Below are 13,041 nucleotides of genomic sequence, written 5' to 3'. Positions count from 1 at the left end.
TATGACGCTCAGATTTTGACCTGATGTCATCAGTAATTGTCCACAACACTGACATGTTTAATTGAAAGGCACCTTGCTTATGATATGTCGCTAATTTCACAGGAAGTTGGTTTAACTCTCATGTTAAACATCTGATTTGCTTCAAATCTCACATGTATGATTGAGGTCTGCCCCTTAACATTTCCAAACATTAATTTGTATGGTTTTGCTGTAGCACCTTGCTTATGATATGTTGCTAATTCCACAGGAAGTTGGTTTAACTCTCTTATTAATCATCTGATTTCCTTCAGTGCTCACATGTATAATGAAGGTCTGCCCCTCAACATTTCCACACGTTAAGTTGTATGGTTTTGCTGCAGCACCTTGCTTATGATTTGTTGCCAGTTTCACAGGAAGTTGGTTTAACTCTCTTATTAATCATCTAATTTGCTTCAAAGCTCACATGTATGATCAAGGTCTGCCCCTCAACACTTTCTAATATTAATTTTATGGTTTTGCTTTAGCGCGACCTACTGTAAGAAGCCAGTTACATCTCTAACATAAAATGTTTTATCTTGTTTGATTTTTTAATGAGAAATATATCAGTCTTGGTCTGATCATTTCTACATATTACCATTTTGCTATGCTGCACTGCCACCTACTGTTGAAGGTCAGTACTAACTCCTAGACAAAGTGATTTAAGCTCATTATTTGTAATTTAATGACAGTCCTGGATGATCTACATGGTCTCTCTGCTGTGCTACAGCACACTGCACTGGTTCCAGGTTTTACAATTAGTCTTCCCCCTCTTACGACCCTCTTAAGGGGTCCAGACCCCCAGTTTGGGAACCAAAGCCTCAGAGCAGCATGTAGATACAGTAATGTGATAAACATGACAGAATTCTGTTGAAAACTGGGAATAGTGCGATCTCTGTTCACATCACATTAAACACATGATCAGGATGAAGAGTCTCTCTCTCTCTCTGTCACACACACTCACAGGGTCGCATCACGCCATCGGAATCTCCTCCAGCTGCGCAGACTCAGAAGCATCAGAGCGTCACATCAGGGTTTTCCGTGGCTCTGCGTGGATTTAGTCCACATATTTATTTCATTACACGTTATATAATACACACTGACTCTCACACTCTCTGTCATCGTACTCAGTGATCTTCAGACTTCAGCTCCTTAAAGCAGTAAGTACCGATTCTGTCAGTATTTGCATGTTGGACCATCAGCAGGGGTGTGTGAGAGTGTGTGTTTTTGTGTGGTTTTTTTTCATGCTGCATGGAGAAACAGGAAAATAACACAGACTAACACATGTTGTACTCTGTGTGACATTTCCTTCCCGGAGCTTCAGTCAGAGGTTAACCGTGGATTTATGATCGTTGTGTTCCGACTCATCTGTGTTTGTGGCTCCAACGTTTGGTAGAAAAGCTTTAGTCCAAATTTAGTCTGGATTTTATTCCGGGACAGAGGAGATTTGAGTCTGGCCCGGGTCAGAGCAGTGCTGACCCTCCTGAGTCTTCCTGTCCATCCAGATGTTCTCCAGCTGCTGTTTGTTACTGTCTGTTCTCTGCAAGGGTTCGGCTGCATTCAAACATCAGTCCGCTATCACTATTATTATTATTATTATTATTATTGATATTATTATTATTAAATATCTTTATTCATGGCGGTCTCTGAGTTAACCCGTCTTCTTATTGAGAGGTTAAATCTGGCATAGGTCGGTGTTTCGTGGCTTAGACTGATATCAATGCAGAAATATTATGAGGCTGTTTCTTTTGGGGCTTAGGGAGTGCTGACGTCACGAACGCCTCGCTGAAGGTGTTGTTCTGCAGCTGTTCTGACGTCACGCCGCGTGCAGAGCTTGAGTTGTGTCACGCAGCGGAGGCGTGGGCGTGAAAACAGACGAACACGACCTCCACGCTCTCTAACAGGACATCCAGACTACAGACGGGGACAGATACCTTCAGTATAGAGGTCAACTAGGAGCGGACAACTACGGAAGCCCAACACTGCCAGATAGAAAGGAAATATGTGGAAGTGAAGCATTAATGGAGGAATTAAAGAAAATAAAGTAGATCTTTACCCCCCAAAAATCGGATTGAAAATTAAAATGACGAGTTTATAGTCAAATTGTAACAAAGAGAGTGCAAATATGAACCAAATTTGAAAACTGTGGCACAAAAAGAAAAAAATACAGGCTAAATGTTGTAAATACAACATAAATAGTGAAAATAATAAGTAAATAGCATAAATTCTTGGATAAAATGTTAAAATAAAGAGAGAAAAGTTGATAAATGTGATACAAATAGTCGGAATAATGAGCCCACAGCCAAAATTGTAACTAAGAGAGTAAAATTATTAACTAAGGGTTGAAAATTGTTGCATAAAAAATTAAAAATATAGTCTAAAAGTTGCAAATAAAACAAACAGTTAAAAATAATGAATAGATTATTTAAATTCACACAAAATGTCACTATTAAGACCTTAAAATCAATAACTGTGAGATAAAAAGTCAAAATAATGAGTTTACAGTCTAAATTATATCAAAAAAAGTAAAATTATAAGCTTAAATTCAAAATTGTGACATGAACAGTCAAAATATAGAGATGGTTAATAAAAAAGATAACATAAACAGATACAATTAAAAGTTAAATGTCAATAATTGTGACTAAATAGTCAAATAATTAAGTTATAGTCAAAATTGTTATAAAAGAGTAAAGTTATAAGTAAAAATTTTGACCAAAAAAAAGTCAAAATAATGAGTTTATGGATAAAACTATAACAGAAAGTAAAATTATTAGCTAACATTTTAAAATTATAACAAATGGTCGATGTTATGAGCTAAAACACAAAATTGTTGGGTAAAGAGTCAAAATTATGAGTTTAAAGTCAATAATTGTGAAATAAAAAGCAAAAATAATGAGCTAAAGCTCTAAATTGTAAGAAAAAGAGTCAAAATTAAGAGCTAAAAGATGGCAAATTTGACATAAATAGTCAAAATTAAGAGATAAAAGATGGTATCTGTGACATAAAAGTCAAAATAATGAGCTAAAATAGATATTATTAAAACACAAGATGTTAGTCTGAGTTAAAACCAGGGGCCATTTTAGTGTCAGACCTTTAGGGATGCTCAGCTCTTCATCAAATCGTGGCAGAGTTCCTTGTAAGCGTGCAATCCTCCTGCTAAACCACTGATTTAATGAATAACAGGAAATATTTTCAAACATTATCATGAGTCTACTCATCGATGAGCCATCTTTAACCCCATCATATTAAAGTTTAGACTGCAGGACTTGCCACATTGTCTGGTGTAGCATCATAACTGTTTCTACTCCAGTCCTCTTAACAATAATTTACACATCTGTGAAGTTAAAGGCCCAAAAATAATTATCTCACCACATAACTTCACTCTTGCATTGTTGACCTCTGAGTTTTTCAACCATTTAGTATGGGAGGGAATAAAATGAAGGGACTAAAATATGAATTAAGATATATGCTAAATTAATGTCAAATCTTTAAATTCTGATGGGACACTTTCTCCAGTTATTCCAGGGGTGCAAAGATTAAATTTAGCAGCGCTCCAGTTCCCCTAAAACACCTTTAATAAAAAACTAAAATTAGAAGATACTAAGTTTAAGAAAAAGTACAATTATGGGCTTATTAAGTCAAATTTCTGACAGAAAAATTAAAATTACAAGCTACATTTTTAAAAGAAAAATTTTAAGCACAAAAAGTTGCATTGACAAAAAATTAATTATGAAGTAAAAATTAGTATATATAAATAGTCAAATATTGATGTAAAAAGTCAGATTAATGGTAGAAAACGTAGAAATTACAAGATTGAAAGCATTTTCATGATCAAAGTAGAAACAATGAGAAAAAAGTATCTTAAAAATAAAATGTGGAAAATACAGGATTAAAAACTGGTATTTTATGACAAAAAAGTCCAGATTATAAGATAAAAAGTGATGTTTATGTTGTATATAGAATATACAAAATTAGATTTATGACAAAAGTGAAAAAATAATGAGATTATTAAACTTGGATTTATGACAAAACTGGTCAAAATAATGACAAAAAAAGCATTTATGATGAAATTTGAAATTATTATATAACTGGTCATTCAAGGCTTGAAATTTAACATTATAAGGTAAAACATATCATACTATTGAGATGAAAATTAATATTTATTACAAAAATGGAAATTATAAGATAGATGCTTCTATCTATGACACAAAAAGCCAACATTTTGATTTAATAAAAAATAAAAATAGCTGTGATTATGAGTTTCAGCTATTATTACATTAATTTTATCTTGCATCGTTTTTATTTTCATAGTTCTGTATTATCTTGGAATCATGACTCATTAATTCATGTTATATTTTATCTATTTATTGTCTTTATTTTATTTCTTAGCCCATTTGTGTCATGATTTAGACTCTCTATCTGATCATTTTGACTATTATATCTTAAAATTGTGGTTATTTCCTTTTTCTTAAATGCTTTGCTCTCTCCTTTCTCTTCTCTTAACTGGCAGAAACAGGCTTCCACAGACAGACAGACAGACAGACAGCCTGTTTCCTCTGTTTTTAACCTTGAATCTGTGACTGTGGGTAGAATCCAGATTAGGGGGAATTAAACACCGAGGTCAGGGATGTGTTGGATGAACAGGATGTGTTGTTGATTTCAGTTTTAGAGAAAAGCAAAGATACACAGATTTAAGCAGCAGAGCATGAGTGAACGACACAGAAGCACTGAGTTTGAACCTTTCATTTTAATTCACATGAAGTCGATTTATATCAAATTAATCCGTCCTTTATTAATACTATGGTTTGGGAAGCTTCAGGGATTATCATGTGGGATTACGGAAGACTGCAGATTGATACAGACTGAGCGCACAAACATCCAGGTAAATAAAGAATAGAATATAAAACATGGACCTTTAAAGGAGTGTTACGACAATTTAAATACAAACATTAGTGAAAACTGCAGATGAAGGCAACACGATCATTATAACTGAGAGAAGCATACATCCTCATACTATAAAGACAGTTAACCCGATTCTTTGCAGCATGTTATATTACAGTCACATGACTTTTTATCTAATCTAAATAGCATGCTAATTTTAAACATTTCAAATCAAATGGATCCATCAATGAAGACAAACTTGGGGAGATATCAGCCTCGTTATGCATAACTCTTATTATTTTTAAAACCAAAACAGACAAGTTTTTAAAAACTCACCCTCTTTAAAACATGCACCTGTAAATACACAAACTTTTAAGACCAAAACTGTTTTCGAACGAGTCTTTAAACATGTTTATTTCTGCTGTAAAAATCAGCATTTTAACATGAGATGTATATGTGACATCTAGTACTTCTGCAGCCAGCCTCTAGTGGACACCTGAGGAACTGCAGCCTTTTGCATTTTCTCTGGGGCTTCAGTTTTCAACACTGAAGGGTGCAGCTTGATTTACACCTGGAATCAACTCTCTGCTCTGTTAAACACTGAAACTATGAGGGTGTGATGATGTTCCTATAGAACAGGAGGTCGTCAGCATAAAGGAGTAGTCAGTGTTTATTTTATTGGTGTATTTTAGAAGAAGGGTGAACAATGAGGACTTACATCTGAGAGGAAATTTTGCTGGCCCTCTCCTTTCCTCCATCAGGGCTAAATCCACTTGACATGACCCCCTATCTCCCCCCTCTCTCTATCCACAGCGAATCCTCCTGACTGACCAGAAGAGACAGCTCTGACCTGGATAAACTCTAAAGATCGAGCTCCACACTGAGAGGAGCAGACGGACATCACTATCAGCAGCAGAAGCAGCAGTTTTAAACTCTGCCTCCTCCCCAACCTCCTCCCCCACGTCACATCTAACATGGCAGACCCAACGTCGCCCTCTAGGACGGTGCTGCGCTCGCCCGATGCCTCCCTCACCCTCTCCTTCCCCTTCCTGAGGGAGGGGAGTCGGGTTTGGGAGGACGGGAAGGAGCAGCCGCTGCCAAGGGACCTGCCGAGTCCTCTACCGACCAAACGCACCCGGACCTACTCAGCGTGAGTAAAACAAGTTCACTGACCTCAGATACAACACTATATGATTTCATACCATAGAATATGACACAATATGTTACGATGGTTGTGGTCTGATGCACAGCTTAATCCAAAGAGGACACTTTTCTTTGTTGTAGGAGGTTTAGGGCACAAGATCAAACTAACTTTATTCTCTAGCCTCTCAGGAAAACGTATCAAGTGTTTTAATTACCCCATGATCATCATTTGACCATTTTCAGAGTTGTAATTGTCTAAATTTCAACAAAACCACAGAAAAATGAACATTTTTAATGCTTTTCTTTCATAGCTATAAAGTGCCGTGAAAAGGTTTTTGCCCCTTTCTGATTCCTGATGTTTTTGCATATTTATCACATTTAAATGTTTCAGATCACCAAACCAATTTCAATATCTCACAAAGACAACTCAAGTAGATAGAAAATGCAGTTTCTAAATGATGATTTTATTTATTGAGGGGGAAAAAATCCAAACCTATCTGGCCCTGGTGAAAAAATAATTGCCCCCCTTGTTAAACCATGAGTTAACTGTGATTAACTGCAGTTCTCGGAAAGCTGAGTTCAAATTTACTGGCCACATCCAGGCCAAGAAATTCAAGAACAAATGAAAAACAAAGTGATTGAAATCTATCAGTCTGGAAAAGGTTACAAAGCCGATTGCATGGCTTTGGGACTCCAGCGAACCACAGTCAGAGCCATTATCCACAAATGGAGAAAACTGGGAACAGTGGTGAACCTTCCCAGGAGTGGTCGGCCAACCAAAATGACTCCAAGACCGCAACGACGACTCATCCAAGAAGTCACAAAAGAACCCAGAAACACATCCAAAGACCTGCAGGCCTCACTGGCCTCAGTTAAGGTCAGAGTTCATGACTCAACCATAAGAAAGACACTGGAAAAAATAGCATCATGGGAGAGTCCCAAGGCCAAAACCACTGCTGACCAAAAAGAACACAAAGGCTGGTCTCACATTTGCTAAGAAACATCCTGATGATCCCCAAGACTTTTGGAGGAATATTCTGAGGACTGACGAGACAAAAGTTGAACTTTCTGGAAGGTTTGAGTCCCGTTACATCTGGCGTAAAAATAACACATCATTTGATAAAAAGGTCATCATCAAGTCCACCTCTGAATGGCTAAAAACAAACAAACAAACAAAAAAAAAAAAAAAAGGTTTTGGAGTGGCCAAGTCATAGTCCTGACTTAAATCCAACTGAGATGCTGTGGTGTGACCTTAAACGGGCAGGTCATGCTGGAAAACCCTCCAATATGGCTGAGTCAAAATTCCTCCACAATGATGAGAAAGACTCATCACCAGTTATCGCAAATGCTTGATTTCAGTTGTTGCTGCCGAGGGTGGAACAACCAGTTATTAGGTTCAGGGGGCGATTACTTTTTCACACAGGGCCAGATAGGTTTGGATTTTTTTCCCTTAATAAATAAAATCAGCATTTAGAAACTGCATTTTGTATGGGGTTGTCTTTGTGAGGTATATAAATTGGTTTAATGATCCGAAACATTTGAGTGTAAAAAATATGCAGAAATATCAGGAATCAGATGTAATAGCTGCTTTGCTTGCTCTTTAAACATGATATTTTTAGCCTCTTAGAACTCTAGGATGATTGTCTGTAAATGTAGATCTAACATTTGTTAAATCATGGCTGGTTTGTGACCTAATTAGTCTTAAATCAAGGTTAAACAAGTGTTCTGTTTACACTGTGAGTCAGAGGAGTGTCCTCCATTCAGCAGCCATTATAATGTAATATTAAGAAGCAGTTCTCATGTAGGTGTTGTTATAAACTTCTCTTTGTTCTCACCTCCTCCATGAATCCTCTGAGACCTCAGAGTTTTATCACACGAGGAAAGGAAGTAGTGCGTCTAGTCTCGCTGAAATTAAAGCGAGTTTAACATCATGTTTTTCTCTGTTCACCCTGCAGAACGGTGCGAGCACACTCCGGCCCGCTGTTTAAAGGCGTGTGTAAGAACTTCTCTCGGTCTCAGGGTCACGGCTTCATCAGACCATCACATGGAGGAGAGGACATCTTTGTTCACATCTCAGAGTGAGTCACAAAACTCCTGAACACATCACTAGGACACTGAATCTTTTTACAGACAAGCAGGAGGAGAACCTTATTTTTCTGAGATAAACGATAAGACAGGAGCGTTTTTATCAATATAGTTCATGTTGATTAAAACAAACAAACAGGTTTATATGTTTGATTTTTGCCTGAATCGTATCAAAGTTAATAATGCTTTTCTTTAAGATTTTATTTTTTAATGCCTTTATTTAGAGAGAGGAACAGTGGAAAGAGTTGGGCACATGGATGAGAGACAAGGGAAAAAGCCGTAGTCTAGACCTGAACCCGGCCTCCTGTGTACAAGGGGTGCGACCTAACCACTAGGCCAGGGGTGTCAGACTCAATCACAGCAGGGGACAGATTCTGAATTTGGGTCTAACCTGAGGGCCTAACAGGGTCGATATTTAACCACTGAGTGTCAACCAAAGTTATTTTGAGATTAAAAGCTCAACATGATAAGGTAAAAACTCAGAATCTGAGATAAAAATTCAAACTTATAAGTTTAAAATGTAAAAAAATGACATTTAAAGTCAAAATAATATTTATAAAAGGCAAAATGTGGGATAGAATACTGAAACCATGATTTTTAACTGTCAAAAAATGAGATTAAAGCCAAAATCATGAGTTTTAAAGGTCAGAACATGCGATAAAAGTCAAAGTTAGGAGTTGAAATGGTCAGCAAAACTGAGATAAAAGCCAAAATCATATGTTTTAAAGGTTAAAATATGAGATAAACTTTCAAATTCCTGAGTTTTAAAAGTCAAAATATGAAATAAAATTCAAACTCAAGAGTTTTAAAGGTCAAGATATGAGTTAAAGTCAAAGTTAGGAGTTGAAATGGTCAGCAAAACTGAGATAAAATTCAAAATCATGATATTTAACAATCAAAATATGAGACAAACATCAAAATCATGAGTTTAATATGTCAAAATATGAGATAAAATGTCAAATTCCTGAGTTTTAAAAGTCAAAATGTGAAATAACATTAAAAATCATAAGTTTTAAAGGTAAAATTATGAGTTGAAAGTCAAAGTTAGGATTAGAAAAAGGTCAAAGTGTGAGATAAAGGTCAGAATAATTACTTTGAAATGTAAAAAACTGGGGTAAGAGTCAAAATCATTACTTTAACAGGTCAAAATAAGGTATAAAATTTAAAATTATGAATCTAAAAGGTAAAAATCTAGATAAATGTCAAAGTTAGGATTAGGAAAAGGTCAAAATATGAGATAAAATCCAAAATCAGTCACTTTAAAGGGTAAAAAAACTGAGATAAAAGTCAAAGTTAAGAGTTGAAAAAAGTCAAAATGTGAGATAAAAGTCAAAATCATGACTTTAAAAGGTCAAAATATGTTCTAAAATTTAAAATCATGAATCTTTAAGGTAAAAATATCAGATAAAAAGTCAAAGATATTAGATGTAAAGTTTAAAATATGAAATAAACGGTCAATATCATAACTTTTAGTCATTACTGTGAGATGCAAAATTGAAAATATAGACACAAATTAATAAAACACAAATTTGTCCTATGCTCATGACTTAATATCAAATCATTTTTACTGTTTACTTTTTCTCATTTTTATGACTCAACAAGGATTTTGTAAATCATCAGGATTAGGTTGACATTTTTATACTGGAGGAAATTCTGTAGACCTTATACTGGTGGGCCTGTTCTAATGAAAATATCACGTGATCTGGTGGGCTGGGTCTACTGCAGCATGGGCCAGATTTGGCCCCCGGGCCATAAGTTTGACACCCTTGCACTAGGCCATCTGCACCCCAGAGTTAATAATTCTGATATTGTGACAACCGTTTGTTATTTCTTCAAAAAGACAATATTCATATCTGTACCTGAATATATTTTGTGTACATTCAGGTAGCCCGTAGGAGTCCAGATCACGACGGTGTGATTTCATCATTCACTACTTTTGTCACATGACACCATGAAAACAAAGTCACAGTTTGCATTGCAATCACTTTGTGCAGAAAGCATGGTATTTAAGCTTTCTTTCAGTTTTTGTTTGATGTTAATAAACCAAGTAAAACAGGAAATATGATCATTTTAATTTGATGTAAAAATTTATGTTACACATAGTGGACCATGCTGTCCAGGACTGGTGCTGGTATGTTTTTATAATTTCAGCCCATTGTAATTTCTTTTTAAAAATAACAATGTATTGTCACAAACACCGTCTTTCTGCAGAGTCAGAGCAAACTTTTGTGTGCGAACTTTCCTAATCTCTCAGAGGACACAGAGACGGCTGAAAGAAGTGAACAGGAAGTACAGGAACTTCTCCTGGTTGGTTTATTTTACCTCTAATCCTGGGCAGGACAGCAGTTTTTGTAACACATTTTCAGCCTCAGCAAAAGCAGATTTTTAAACTGACTTTGCAGAATTTTCTTACAGCCAAACATCTGCAGAGAGAGTCTCAAAGCTTTCCTTTCCTCAGCTTAAAGTTCCTATGCAGATGTTTTTAATAATAAATGTTTGTAAAAGAGACAGACTCTTTAGGAGTCATAGTACAATAATACAAGGACATAGTTAAGACAGCAATCCAGACTACTGGAGGCCTATAGCAAAGATTTTCTGAAGGATATCTGTTGTGACATTAAAGTGTTATGGTCATTAAAGGTTTAGGTGCATGATTAGTAATAAAATCTGCATTACAGAGTAAGTAGAGTGTATAGGGGTTGACTGCCAAAATGTATTTACTGACCCTCAGGTCCTAGTGTAGGCCCATGCCGAATTTGACAATAATCCCTCAATGCATTCTTGAGATATTGTGCTCACAAGATATAAGGTCACAGTGACCTTTGACCTCCAAAAGTAAGTAGTTCATCATTGAGTCAGAGTAGACATTTGTGCAAAGTTCAAAAAGGAGATTATCTTCTGTTATGAATAGCATGAATGTGATAACAGGAAATGCCATTGTTGTTTATCTCTGCACTTCTTTTAAAAATTAAAGCGTGTCTGTAACCTCTGTTCTTCTGAAACTCGACTTTTAAGAAACAAAACGTCCCTTTTTTAACCTCTTTGTCTTCCTCCTGTTTTCTCTCTCAGCATCGAGGGCGAGTACGTCCCGGTCGAGGGCGACGAGGTGACCTACAAAGTCAGCAGAGTCCCTCCTAAAAACCTGAAGGTTCAGGCGGTGGAGGTGAAGATCACACATCTCAACCCAGGAATCAAACACGAGACCTGGTCCGGCCAGATCATCAGCTCGTAGGGGGGCGTTAGGGTCTGCTGGGGGGGCAGGGGATCGGGATGGGGGGGGGTAACAGCTGTTCAGGGATTAAACTTTAGAGCCTAAGTTACTTTTATTTCGAAGAATTATGTTTTACCAATGCAGCAAGTTGTAGTCATCTCTGTTCACAACTTTGTTTGTTCTTCACTGATGAGTTTCCTGTGAGAGAGAATGAGCGTTAGCTGTTTTTAAAGATATTTTAGTTTAAAGGTAGTTTTTTCAATGACAGAGTATTTGGAGTCTTTCAGAGTCACATGTCCACTGTGAGCTTTGTCCAGATGTCACGTTAAGTCTGTTTAACATCAAGTTCAGACTCTGAAAGAGGAGCAGAAACTTTAAATCTATTCCAGAGATAAAGGAAACTGAAGGAAAAAGCTTAGAGAGTAACAGAGATGAGATGTTTATGTCGACTGGTGAAAGAAAGTAGAAGCAGACGGTAAAACAGCTGGTTTCACAACCAAATCCAGGAGTCAAGTGATAAACAGCCACATGACCGTAAAAGAAGGAAGAGAAAGTTTGAACAGTGAAACAGGAAGTGGGAGTCAAGATTAAGTTGGATGTTTTGATTCACTATGAAGGTAAAAAGGACCTCAATGTGCAGATTGTATTAAACTAAGCATGGATTTATAAACATAGATCTATTTTACTGTGAATTAAGTGATTCTATTCTTTAAAAAGTTCATATTCATGTTAGTATTGTCTTCCTGTGATTATTTATTTGAACAATTTGTTCAAAATTGTGTAATTCTACGGTGGCCCTAGAAGGTCAAATGCAAAAACATTAAATTAAATGCATAAATGTTTAATGATCACAAAAGTATTGTATGGAAAAGAAATATTTTTGAAAACGAAAAATGTTTGTTTTTTGTTTGTTTTAAAAAAAGTTTTAGCCCTTCATTAAATGGTCAAGCATTTCAACAAATGATTTTGTCTTTTAAAAATATTTTTTGCGTTCATTAAATGTTTGTATCTCAAAATTTCTGTGTCTAAGGAGAGTTTTTGTGTTTAATGAAACGTTTTTGCATTTTGTGAAATATTTTTGTGTTATTTAAATGTTATTCAATTCAATTTCTTTGTGTTTACTTTTTTGCATTCCATGAAATGTTTTTTTTTTTTTTTTTTCATTTCATTAGATATTTTTAGATTTCGCATTTCAGAAAGTTTTTTGTAAAATTTTTTGCATTTCATTAAAAGGTTTTTATTATTACATGACATATTATTTTAGTCTTTTCCATTTTATGAAATGCTTTTTAATTCATCTTTTGTTGCATTTCATAATTTTTTTTTAATTTTTCTAATTTCATGAGAAATTTATTTTTTGAATTTCATGAGATACTTTTTTTTGTATTTCATGAAATATTAAAAAATGCATTTCATGAAATGTTTTTGTTAATTTTAATAAAGTGTAGCATATCAAAAACAATTCATCCCTCCAGGGCCACCGTAGCCTACAGATTGCAGGTTGTATTTTGTTGATAAACAGTCTAATTAAGAATTTTAAAGCGCCCCTGTTGAGTCTGCCTCCAGTCATCACCGTCAGTTTGTCTGCTGTCCTGTGTAAAATAATCCGTTGTGAAGGAGTCGTGTTGAATCACTGATGAATTTTATTTTTTCTATAATCATAACATCGTGTCTGTGATTTATGAACATTTGCGATAGTAATCTCA

General features: G+C 35.6%; 1 protein-coding gene across 1 annotated transcript; it reads left to right on the top strand.

The window, feature by feature from the left end:
• The first annotated feature begins 995 nt into the window (after positions 1-995).
• LOC121503670 (cold shock domain-containing protein C2-like) lies at positions 996-11,356 on the top strand. The gene is made up of 4 exons (XM_041778188.1): positions 996-1,175; positions 5,710-6,046; positions 7,995-8,117; positions 11,194-11,356. The coding sequence occupies exons 2-4, from the start codon at positions 5,871-5,873 to the stop codon at positions 11,354-11,356; spliced, it is 462 nt and encodes a 153-aa protein (XP_041634122.1). The 5' UTR covers positions 996-1,175; positions 5,710-5,870.
• The last annotated feature ends 1,685 nt before the right edge of the window (positions 11,357-13,041 follow it).

The sequence above is a fragment of the Cheilinus undulatus genome, linkage group 21, assembly GCF_018320785.1.
Source record: "Cheilinus undulatus linkage group 21, ASM1832078v1, whole genome shotgun sequence".
Lineage (NCBI taxonomy): Eukaryota > Metazoa > Chordata > Actinopteri > Labriformes > Labridae > Cheilinus > Cheilinus undulatus.
This window is presented reverse-complemented; position numbering and strand designations above follow the sequence as displayed.

Coding starts and splice junctions, on each gene's coding strand:
- LOC121503670 (XM_041778188.1), top strand. CDS start 5,871: ATGGCAGACCCAACGTCGCCCTCTAGGACGGTGCTGCGCTCGCCCGAT. Junction 6,047..7,994: donor CGCACCCGGACCTACTCAGC/GTGAGTAAAACA, acceptor TTCACCCTGCAG/AACGGTGCGAGCACACTCCG. Junction 8,118..11,193: donor ATCTTTGTTCACATCTCAGA/GTGAGTCACAAA, acceptor TTTCTCTCTCAG/CATCGAGGGCGAGTACGTCC.